The 11,562-nt window shown below is 32.9% G+C and overlaps 2 protein-coding genes across 7 annotated transcripts in view; one reads left to right on the top strand and one right to left on the bottom strand.

Annotated features, from left to right (window-relative positions):
• Positions 1–16: 16 nt before the first annotated feature.
• LOC106060313 (replication termination factor 2-like) lies at positions 17–7,952 on the top strand. 6 transcript variants are annotated; one of them, XM_013218141.2, is made up of 9 exons: positions 17–101; positions 1,740–1,820; positions 3,915–4,009; positions 4,175–4,265; positions 4,398–4,534; positions 4,647–4,725; positions 6,046–6,159; positions 6,345–6,393; positions 7,258–7,952. In XM_013218141.2, exons 2-9 carry the CDS (start codon positions 1,752–1,754, stop codon positions 7,602–7,604), a joined length of 981 nt encoding a protein of 326 aa, XP_013073595.2. In that variant the 5' UTR covers positions 17–101; positions 1,740–1,751; the 3' UTR covers positions 7,605–7,952. The 6 variants fall into 6 exon arrangements, with proteins under 6 accessions (XP_013073595.2, XP_013073602.2, XP_013073611.2 ...); XM_013218148.2 differs by having other exon boundaries at positions 36–95; XM_013218157.2 differs by lacking the exon at positions 17–101 and adding an exon at positions 178–575.
• Positions 7,953–11,562, bottom strand: part of LOC106060279 (collagen alpha-1(IX) chain-like) — a 159,667-nt gene continuing 156,057 nt past the window's right edge. Inside the window, exon 42 of the mRNA XM_056030301.1 lies at positions 7,953–10,991. Coding sequence (XP_055886276.1) covers positions 10,804–10,991 — 188 coding nt within the window. The 3' untranslated portion in view covers positions 7,953–10,803. The remainder of the gene's footprint in view (positions 10,992–11,562) is intronic.

Below are 11,562 nucleotides of genomic sequence, written 5' to 3'. Positions count from 1 at the left end.
TTTATATTTAGATCTACTTCCGTCTACAAACCAAAATACACAAGTCTAGGACTCAAGAGTCTAGATCTCTAGCTTAAAAAAAAAAAAAATAAATAGTGACGGTTCTAGATATAAATAAATTAAATAGATTTAATTAAATAGTCTAGATCTAGATGATAGATTTAGAGTATTAGATCTAGATATACTTAGATATAGAATCTAGACTAGTAGATAATTAAGATATAGACATACACATAGTAACGATAGTTACAGTACCGTCACGTACTGAGCCCGTGTACGACAATATGTGACATATCATACACATAGACTATGATAGTTGATACATAGAATGATAGATAAAAGATTAGTATTTTGGAACTTGAATCTAGAGGAGGTTCTTATATTTTGAACACTCCATCGAATTCTCCTTTCTTGACTTGAACGGGTCGCTTTTTTTGTTTGTAATTCATTTGTTTTTATGTCTGGAGCTAAAAACGACGTTTCGGGACTGCGCATGTCCAATTTTAGATAAGTTACGGTAATTTTGTTCCGTTTTTCCAAAGCAGATGGCAGTTATTTAGATTCTCAGTAACCGTGTATGTAAAGCTGTTGTTTTAACCTCCCCAGGCAATTCATACCCATATAAAGGATGAAGGCTATATTATGAGTAAATATGAGCCTGTTTGATCGTAGGCTGATGGGCATATCAAAATAAGCTTCCAAACATCTTTAGAAAAACATTCCAATCACATTTATACCGTTAGCTGTTAAATAAAATTAAAAAAGGGGTTGTCCAAACAAATAATAATGAACTCAGCTCATTCTCCTTTTTGAACACAGCAAAATCGTAATAAGAAATATTATTGGGATTAATAAATCTATGATTTTTCAATGAATAAACATGACCTAGATCGAGATATCTAGAATATATAACTTATGAATGTAATAAAAAGTGCGGGCTGCTAATTTGAAGCCATGCCCACTGATCACGCCAGATAAGCTGGCAGTGAGGAGAGGTATACACTCAGCGTGTAGTGTCACAAACTATCCAACAGGCAGTGGAGGGAAGGGGGAGAGAGTCATGAAAAGAATTATAAGCATCTATGGGAGGTAGGGGATGTTAAGGTGTCACAAAACGAACATCCAAATTATGAAAACAAGAAGAGGGTCCTTGGATGGGAATTAAAAGAAAGACAGAGAGAAAATACAAGTAGCCTAGTTGAAAATATCATGTTTATTAAATTAAAATAATTAATTTATAGCTCTATAATATATATATATATATATATATATATATATAGAGAGAGAGAGAGAGTATATGAGGAAATAGACTATAAATACATATTGCAAAAATGAATCTACTTCTTTTACTACAATTTAAATAATTTTTAAGTAACACATGTATATAATTTATTAGCAATTACATAGTGGTGTTCAAGGAGAAAGCCCAAAAACTGCACATGAAGTGACCCAATTTATTTTAAAATAAAATCTTGTCTATGGGTGGTAATATAAAGGAACACATCTATTTTTATTGTCTTTTAGTTGAAGAATAAGAATCTGCTTTCAGTTTTTTTGTAAGTTAAACCTTCACCAAATAAAAAAATAAAATAAAACATTGACCTAGTTCCAGAGAGTCGGTGTTCAGTTATAAGAATCTACCATATATCTAGATAGAATCTAGATTAATCATTAATCTAGATTCTAGATTTAGACATTTTAGATTAGCACTTTAATAGAGAATTATTATATTATTATAGATCTAAATCAGAATGGGATGTGATGGTGGCACAATTCCTAAAAGAGATGAGCTCGTACGAACAAAAAAGAAAGGGGAAAAGGTAATTAGTAATTGAGACTAGTGATCACTAAATCTAGTAATAGTATCTGTCTAGTGTCTACTCTGACTAGTCAGTCACACTAGACTAGACTCGATTATGTCACTAAGTTGACTAAGTAACACATATGTAACACATGAAAATGAAATAATAATACTAATAACACATGAAATGCATAGGATGTAATTAATGATTCAATCTTCCTTTTTGAAGCAACATCTGTAATCTATAAGATTAGAAGATCTAGATCTAGAGTAAAGATTACTGAAGTATCTAATTCTACATCTATTTCATTCACTTCTTGGCCAAAAATAGAAAAAAATATGGAGTCCCAAAATCAACTACAGTTTAAGGAGAATATCCATCCATCCCTATGGTGCTACAGCCCATGGATGGCTCTGGTCTGCTTCAACACATTCCTCCATTCAGATCTCTCCTGGGCCTTTCGTCTCCATGCCCTAACCCTAAACTGTTGCAGATCTGCCTCCACATCACCAGTCCATGGTATTCAGGGTCTGCCTTTGGGTCATCTGCCTTTTGGCTTTAGTCTGTATACAATTTTCGCTCCTCTGACATTCTTTTAAGGTGACCTGCCCAATGTAGTCTGTCCTTTTTTTCTCTGGCAGTATTGCTGGGTCCTCATACAATTGATATATCTCCTGGTTAGTGTCCTCCACCAATAGATTTTCCTAAGAATTTTTCGTTCCCAAGTATTTAGTAGATTTTTGGTTGTCTTTGTCAGTGTCCAGGTCTCACTTGCATACATTGCTGCTGGTCTTATGCTTTTTTGTATTAATATCATTTTTTGGGTTTTCCTTAATATTGTTTTGCTCTTAAGTAAATACGGGTGCTGTAAAATGCTCTGTGGTTGCCTCCTGCTATTCTTTCATTTATTTCTTTTAGTAGGTCATTTTCTAAATCAATTGTACTTCCTAGCTATTTGAAAGTTTGGACATTTTCGAATTTGTGTCTGTTTGATTATCTCTTGTCATTGTGATGTACTTGGTTTTACTATCATTGACCTCAAGTCCTGCTGGTCGAGATGCTTCTTCTAGTTCTGTGAAAGCTCTAGAAACGTCAGATGTATCTTTACCCAATAAGGCAATGTCATTGGCATAAGCAAGGTATTTTAGAGGTTGGCTGTATATTGTCCCTGTTGGTTGTGGACCCATGTTTCTCTCCTGAAGTAGTTAGTAATAGTTCCCCTTGTGGTTATGTGTATATTTCTTATAACTCTTTCCAGTGTCAAATTGAAGATCATGCAAGAAAGTGAGTCACCTTGTCTACATCCTTGTTTAATCCCAAATTCCTGTTTAAGGAGAATAAGGATGACTATTTCTAATTGTACCACTAACCCGCAATTAAATGTGTTACATAATGAACTTGTTATGGTCATTTTGTTTAAAATTTAAATTTTTTTGGTCACATATCAAGTTCGAGAACATACCGTAATTGTGCATCAAGACTTTATTTTGATGTTTTTTACAATTACTTAGTTTAAACAAATGGAAATTTCCATGTGCTAAAAATAGATTAGATAAAGCTCATCTGAAGCAAGGGTAAAGACGCAGATTAGTGGGACTATTTAAGTAGGAGCATTTACCGTTTTATATTTATAAAATTTTTAATTGTATTATTTCATATTATTTGTGAAACAAAGTATTATATTATAGTGATTACAAATTTTAGAATAAATATTGTATTTATTTAAGTATTTCTATTCTGACTCTTCATTTAAACAAGTATTTCCAGCAATAGGATGGAGTTTGAATGATCAGACATAGTTCTGAAGAATAGACTACAATATTTTTATAAAGCAAATTTAATCACAATTGCTTTGTTTCATCTTACAAATAATCCCATTGTAACAAATAGCTTGATATTCCTGTTGGTACTAAGGCAGGCTTACCCTCATTGTACAAGTCAAGAATCATTATGTTTACAATGTTGTGATAACTCTTTTAATGTGACCTAGAGTTGAAGAATTTCTACCTTTTAATATTGTAATAAAAATTTTTTTTTGTATTTTTTACTTGTACAATACTTTTTTTTTTCAAGTTTTTTAAATTTTATGAATTAATTTTTTTTTATTATCAGAAAGATAAGATTTCAGAGTTAGCTTTCAAATGGAAACATTGTGCAATCAGTCAAGAGGCTTTGGTTAAACCTATAGTGGCATGTGAACTTGGAAGGTAAAGAGATAAATTAGATAGTAGAAATAGCAGGATTTAGATAATCTAGTCTCCATTAACCTAAACACAAGGTGAATGTGTTAATAAGAAAATATTGTCACAATTAACTAAGACTGTTTACATGTATTTCACTTATTTCAAAAAGACTTACAATTTTTCTTGTAGATTGTACAACAAAGAGTCCATTCTTGAGTTTCTACTTGACAGAAGTAAATTTGATGTAGCTGCACAGTTGGATCATTTACATGGATTAAAGGTACATGTCTCATTTTAAAATACTCATTGATTAAAATTCTGACTAGAGTGAGAAAAAAGTTTTAAAAACTTATATATTTTTTTTTAAAAGAGTTTCGCACAAAGACATTGTTCACTTTTGCTTTGTCTGTAGGATGTTAAAGAGCTCAATCTAACTGATAATCCAGAGAAAAGGCCTAAAGATGCAGATAAAGGAGACAGTTACACAGATCCTAGTATCTCTGACTTTATTTGCCCTGTTGTTGGTTTAGAAATGAGTGGCACATTCAAGTAAGTTTTTTTTTAAATCATTTGTTTTTTTAAAGAAATTTTCTTTGGCTTGAAGCTATACATTAAGATATTTTTTTTTATTCCTAAATTTTTTTATGTACAATTTTTCCAGGTTTTGTTTTATTTGGTCCTGTGGTTGTGTTATGTCTGAGAGAGCATTGAAAGAAGTTAAAACTGATGTATGTCACAAGGTAAGATATTTTACTGGTGACAATGTTCTATGGCTTAAAGATGTCAAAATAATTGTGTTTATTAATGTCTCTTTTACCACCTATGAGGATGATATGTAGTCAGCTAAATTACCAACTGCATTTACTTTCCTCATCAGATATTTTGTACTTATTTGCATGTATTTTCTTAACTAGCTCAAATGTCTTGATAAAAAAAAATTGTAATAAATCAATTTATATTGCCCTAGTGCAGACATAATGTAGCTCACGGCATTTAAAAAAAAATAAACAATTGATTCTTGCATTCACAGCATTTGAATCATTTCCTGACTTGCATAAAACTATATGTGACAAGTTAAAAGTTCTTTATTTACACACTAGCAATGGATACCAGCTCACATACAACTAGCAGGAAATGAGAAGGCTGACACACTCGCCAAGAGTGGGAGAACAAACTCACAAGTAAACTCTGCACTCTATCCAGAAGAAATGAAGAAATTAATTGTAGATAAAATAAATGAGAAATGGACGAGCTCCCATCCAAATCACAAGAAAGATGATGCTTACTATAAGCTATCCCGACAAGACCAACGTCTAATCTTTCGACTCAGGACCAGACACAACAGAATGCGACAACACATGTTCCGGAAGCTCAAAATTGGAACCAGTGAAATCTGCCCATGTGGAGTATCACCAGAAAATGCCGACCATGTCCTCCAAAACTGCTCTCTCTACCAAGAGGCCCGTATAAGTCATTGGCCCCAAATCACCCCAATAGAAAGAAAACTATATGGAGAGCTCCCTGATTTGGAAACCACTGAGCAGTTCATCTCATGTATTGGTCTAGTCATATGAACACTCCAACATAACAATGAGAACGATGAAGAAGAAGAAGACACTAGCAACTTATTTGTTTGCATAAAATGAAAGTTAGTTACTGCATTTTAGCATACAATTTTTTTAAAGATGTTTGTCTCACAGTATTCATTTAATTCACATCAATGTCAGATCAGATGATAATGTTACGAATAAAACAATCCCTGCTCTCTTGATCATATTAAAGTATTAGTTTTGTTAAGTTTAAATTATGTACACATTTTGGATTTTCATTTTTAATTGACTCAGGAGAAGTAAACTTGTAACTATTTAGAGCTTGTACTCAATAGATTTACCTGAAAATGAACTTTGGTCTTTGTATTGACCACCAAATGCCAAACTAACAAATCAGATTTGTTGTAGCAAATTTGTTTTATGTTGAGGCATAAACAAAAAATAATTTTATTTTTTTTTGCTCTTTCTATAAATGATGAAATAATTGTGTGTATTTACACCTACGCCTAGTGTGGGAAATCTTACAAAGACGAGGATGTCATTGTGCTTAATGGAACTGAAGAGGAAGTGGCTGACATGAGAAGAAATATGGAATTAAGACGATCTTTAGCCAAACTTTCAAAGGTACGTAAATTTAATAAATCACATTCTCTATTTTATGAAAAGTGTTATTGGTATAGAAATTTAAAATGTGTTTTCATCAGTTTTTAACGTAAAGATTTATTAAATTACTTTTATAAACTAGATAGACACAAAAAGACACCGGCAGACATTTTTTATAATGTTTTAAAATCTTTGTTTTACAACAGAAAAATAAAAGAGCAGAGAAACACAAACTCTTAAAGGATCCAGGAGAAGGTATTACTTTTTTGTCACAACTTATTTTGGAGATATTCAAGTTCAGAGGTGCCTCTATGCCTTTATTTAAATATACTGAAGAAACACTATAGTAGATATTTTCCTTGAGTTTAGTGCTTTCAAAGTCAGTTCAATAAAACAAGTCATCAAGCGATTAACAAACATAAAATATAAATTCCTTGTACAAATAAAATACTAACCTCACTGAAATACATATTATCATTGAATAAATAAAGCACTGCTGCTCAGCTCTCTCAGACACACTTCAAATAACTTCAGGACACTTTCGTCAACCTTTAAACATTCATTTACAAGGGAAACTGTCATGGAGTCTTCTTTACTAAGCATCCATATTGCCATTACTCCTAGCATCTCTAAGCTTGTTGTATTTCCTTATTCTTTCTTATAGTTCTGAGATTACTACTCAAATACATTTCTTAAATATGTATCCTCACAGTACTTGGAACAATGACCTGGATAGTTTTACGTCCCTAATTTAGTATCGGATAAAGGCTTTTTTCTTTCTTTTTTTATGCCCTTGTTGAGTTTTTTCTTCCAGCTTCTTAACGTTCTCTCTTGACCTTTCTCTTTCTCTAAATATTCCTAAATTAGGTTTGTTACATTAATGTCTCCAAGATTTTTCAATCTATCAATAGCCATGTTTTGTTCTTACACATACACAATGCAACCTAATAACTTGGTCAGCCCTTCTCTTCGGGTTAGCACACTGAGGGGCGACAAGCTCTCTCTTCTGTCTTGTGCACTGAGGTATTATTGTAATATGTATATTTTACAGTTTGCCAATTTTTCATTTCTGATGTTGACAAGAGACTAAAAAATGTTTTTTTTCTTTTTACTTAATAGTTGCAACATCTAGTAAACAGCAATGTACAAATGAATCTGAAACTCCTGCAGCTGTGAGTGTGAATGGTCAGCTAACTACTACAGCATCAACTAGTTCTAATAGACAGGAGAGCGCTAGCAGTAAAGTCGTTAAGGATTCAAGATCTGGCATTGGTCGCTTCATCACCAACAATGGGAAGTCCTCAACTGATAGAGTAGGAAAATCTAAACTGACAAACTCCACCCAGTCAAGCATACAAAATGATCCAAAAGCCAGTCAGACATTCAAGTCTTTGTTTACCAGCAGTGAAGATGCTAAGTCAAGAAAACAGGCCCACTGGGTGACTTATAATCCACTCTATTACTAAACTGACATGTTGAGTAGTCTGCTCTTGTTCGATGCATCTACAATAGTCCTGTTTGAAGTGTACATTAACTATTATTTCAATTATGTTTTTACTCCACTTGTATATGTTGTTAACGTTGTAATGCTTAGCTATAAGAATCTGACTAGTCCATGAAGAAATTGGTTACTGTATCAGCAAAAGGATTTTCAAAATTTTTTAAAGAATTTGTTGACAACATCAAGACACCATTTTTTTTTTCATTGTCTTTTTATTTTTTCATTGATTTATGTTTGTGTTAGAAGTGTTAAGAATCCTGTAGCTCTTTGGTAGACAAAGTTAAAAAAAAAAGAATAAATAACACACAAAACATTGTGATATTAAAATTTTTATTAAACTTGTTATTTTCAAACAAAAATATATTTTGTAACTTTCTGAACAAACATTTGTCATAGTGTTAAAAATTGTAAGATCCATCCATACACCTGTTGTTGTGGTTTTGATGTTTATAATTCACACATCTATTGGTTGTTTACAATCATTTGATCACATTTAGGTTATTAAAAATTAATCCTTACAATTGGGTACCTCTAAACATTGATCTATCAAATAGCTTTTATATTTGTTGAAGGTATGCACACTAGCCAAGTACATTTGATAAAAATGTGAGGATTATATTAAGTTATTCAATACATACTGTCTTCTTGAAGTTATGCAATCTATGGACTAAATGAGTTGATAAAAAGTTCTTTCCCAATTAATTAATTTAACTATTTAACCAAGGTATTTTTTTTCTTATATGATTAACACACATGCACATTAAAATGAAAGGCGCATTTAACCAATTTTCCCACTAAAAAAATAAATACATTATTTTTTATTTCTAATATTTTAAATTTAGTTTTATTGATGTAAAGGATCGACAGCTATGCAAAAAAGTTTTATTTGGAGTAGAATAAAGATATATAAATACAATGTGAATTAGTTAAAAATATGTTTATTGAATCAGATATACAGGCATTTAGATAAGCATTGTTATTATCAAAACAGTAAACACACTTCAAGGTTTCCTTTACCTCATGTATGTGATCAATTTCCAATTAGCATTAACAAACAACCAAACAATGTGTGACAAATCTGAATGTTAAAATTGTTATCAAGAAAAACAGATGTATTCCTGTGAACTTCATTAACATGATATTTAAAAAAAACGGTTAATCAAGAAGATTGTTAATTACTGAATGTTATTAGTCTCACATGTTAGGAGTACACAGTGAAGTATTAGCAGTAACAGAGAAGAACAAGGCACATTTAAACAATAATTTAGTTAGACCACAAGCATTTCACCAGTACAGATAGTCGAGAGATTTATAAATAGATGCATTCAATAGTACTATGATACACACACACAAAAATGGTTGCTTGCTAACTAAATGTGGCATCATTTAGGAGAATAGATGAACCATCTTGCATGGTCATTGAAAACAACATTACAGCAGTATGATTTCTGTAGCTGAGGCAATATACAGACACATTTCTCACACTAACCAGAAATAACAGAGTTGTTTATAATAAATACATGTCATGAAATATTACATTAGTCTCAACACATGCACTACAAGTACAGTTTCATTGTAGAACTCATCCTAAAGAAGATTTCTATGTTAACAAAAACTAAAAGCATTGAACAAAATGAAAAGATTGAGAAAAATAAAAGAAGAAGAATCTGAATGTGTCATATCTAAAAGAAGTCTAAAAATTCTTATACAAAGTAGATCATTTTTTGTCTTGAATAATTGCTACTTGTTAAACCCTAAAATCTAAATGCAGAATTTATTGAAAAAGATTTACTTTAAGGAAAAATAAACAATTGTCTAGAATAAACTTTGAAGAGATTGTCATGGTTAAAAAATAAAACATGACTAAATTTGATGGATTTTATAGTCAATGTCTTAACTATCATAGAATGAAAAGAAATACATTTTAAAAAAAGTGAAACAAAATAGCAAATCAATGAAAGGTTGCCACTGGCTCAGGCTGAAATAAATAAAAAACGAATCCCTCTGAGGGAACACATTCTAATGGTACATTGATGATGACACAGGACACATATGCATGTATTACAAGACAGTATAATTGCCATACTTAGTTATCCTATCTAAATACTCACACAATAAGTCACATGAGTTAAGGATGATATGATTATGTTAAGCAGGAAGCACCATTTAGATTTGCGTAAGGCCAAATTGGACAGGATGTGTCTCAAAGAATTAAAGGAGAACAAACCAAAAATTTTACGTAACGAGAACAAAAATAACCCGTTAGTGGATACAAGTCATTTTGTACAGTTGTCTCCCCTTTTCTCCTCAGAGTTGTCCTGAGAAGTAAGAAGCACATCACTAGATCTTCCTTACTCCGGATTGAACAATATCTTTACTAGCATTGCATTGCATACTTCATAAGGTAGAGTCGAATGATTAATAGAAAGAAATAGAAATGTTTAGGACAATAAATACATGTTGCCATTTGTACTGTATCTAAACAATAGTAGAGGTCTGCGATCGTGTAACGCTCAAAATCATAAACAGGGAAGATCACTCACTAGAACTCTCACTCCATTACCCAGAAAAATCCCTAAGCCCGAACCCATTTCTCCATAAAGTAAACTACACTTGACAGTCTCAAGGCCAACACAAAGGTAAGAATGCAGATATCATGGACATATATTATTAGCTGTGGCGAGTGCCCTTGACCTATGCACTCCAAAAAATGTTACTATCGCGAGTTGCGAGTTTATTTATTAATAGAAAATGGGGATAAGAAAGAACCGTACAAACTAAATTAAAAAGCAACTTGCATCTCGCTGGTCTTAGCTCCAGATGTTCTGCAGCTCTCCAACCTAGTTCTGGTGCTTGAACTAGCCCAGTTTTGTCAGTTTATAGCCTGATAGATTGAACCTACATACATAATGAGAAATTTATATCTATATATATATTTCTAAATAGAAGATCAGATATTTGAAAATCAAAGTTGGTTAATGTCCATCCAATGTTTCACCCCATGACAAGAGACCATCAAAGTGGTCTAGTGTTGGCCAGAGTCTCTACAGCCACATGGAGATGCAATGACAAACAGAAAATAAACAAGGCCCCCCTCCCCCTCCGTGGTGTGAGTGTGCATGTGTGTGTGCGCGCGCATGTCTTATGCTCAAAACCATTCAGCCTCAAGGACCCTTGACATTGTTTCTCGTCTGGGGAGGGAACTGCTGCATGCCGTAATTGCAGAACTCACAGTAGCCTGGTGGTCCGGGAGGGCCTGGGGGTCCTCTATGTCCGTGGCTGCCTGGTAGTCCGGGTAGACCCCTCTCTCCAGGTCTCCCTTGTGTGCCTTCTCCTGTAGAACCTGGTGGTCCTTGTAGAAAGAAATGAGACGAGTGTTAGATCAATGATTCCATTGCAAGGCCATGTTTCTGAATGATTCAAAGAACTCATAGCCAAAAGATTTTAAAACTTGTATTACAGTAAGACGATATTCTCACATCGCGCAGCCAGATTATGTTAGTAATTCCCGTCATAAAACATTTGGATCAAATTACAAGCGCCTAAAGCTATGCAGATACAATTACAAACAGCCCTGCATGCCTTCAATAAGTTACATAAGACTTTAAATATTTTTTGATTGTGCTATAGAAAAACATTGCTAGACTCGCTGATACATTTATAAACGGGTTCAAACTGTGCAAGTAGTGAACTGAATACTTATTTAAAACAATGAGAAACACGAGTGCGAGAGACATTGATTTTTAAGTGTAGCAAATAGTAGGCGCAATGCTGCTCTCTTTCTATACAGCCCACTGGCTGCTAATTGAGCAACTCTCTATCGTTGAAGTCAACAATACTCAGTTGAAATGTCGCCTCCCGCCCCTACCACTCTATTACCTTGACGAGAGTGTCGTAAACTTTATGTAAAAAAAAAAAAAAAG

This window comes from Biomphalaria glabrata, chromosome 5 (genome assembly GCF_947242115.1).
Source record: "Biomphalaria glabrata chromosome 5, xgBioGlab47.1, whole genome shotgun sequence".
Lineage (NCBI taxonomy): Eukaryota > Metazoa > Mollusca > Gastropoda > Planorbidae > Biomphalaria > Biomphalaria glabrata.
Note: the sequence above shows the minus strand (reverse complement) of the source record. Positions and strands in the feature narration are given on the sequence as shown.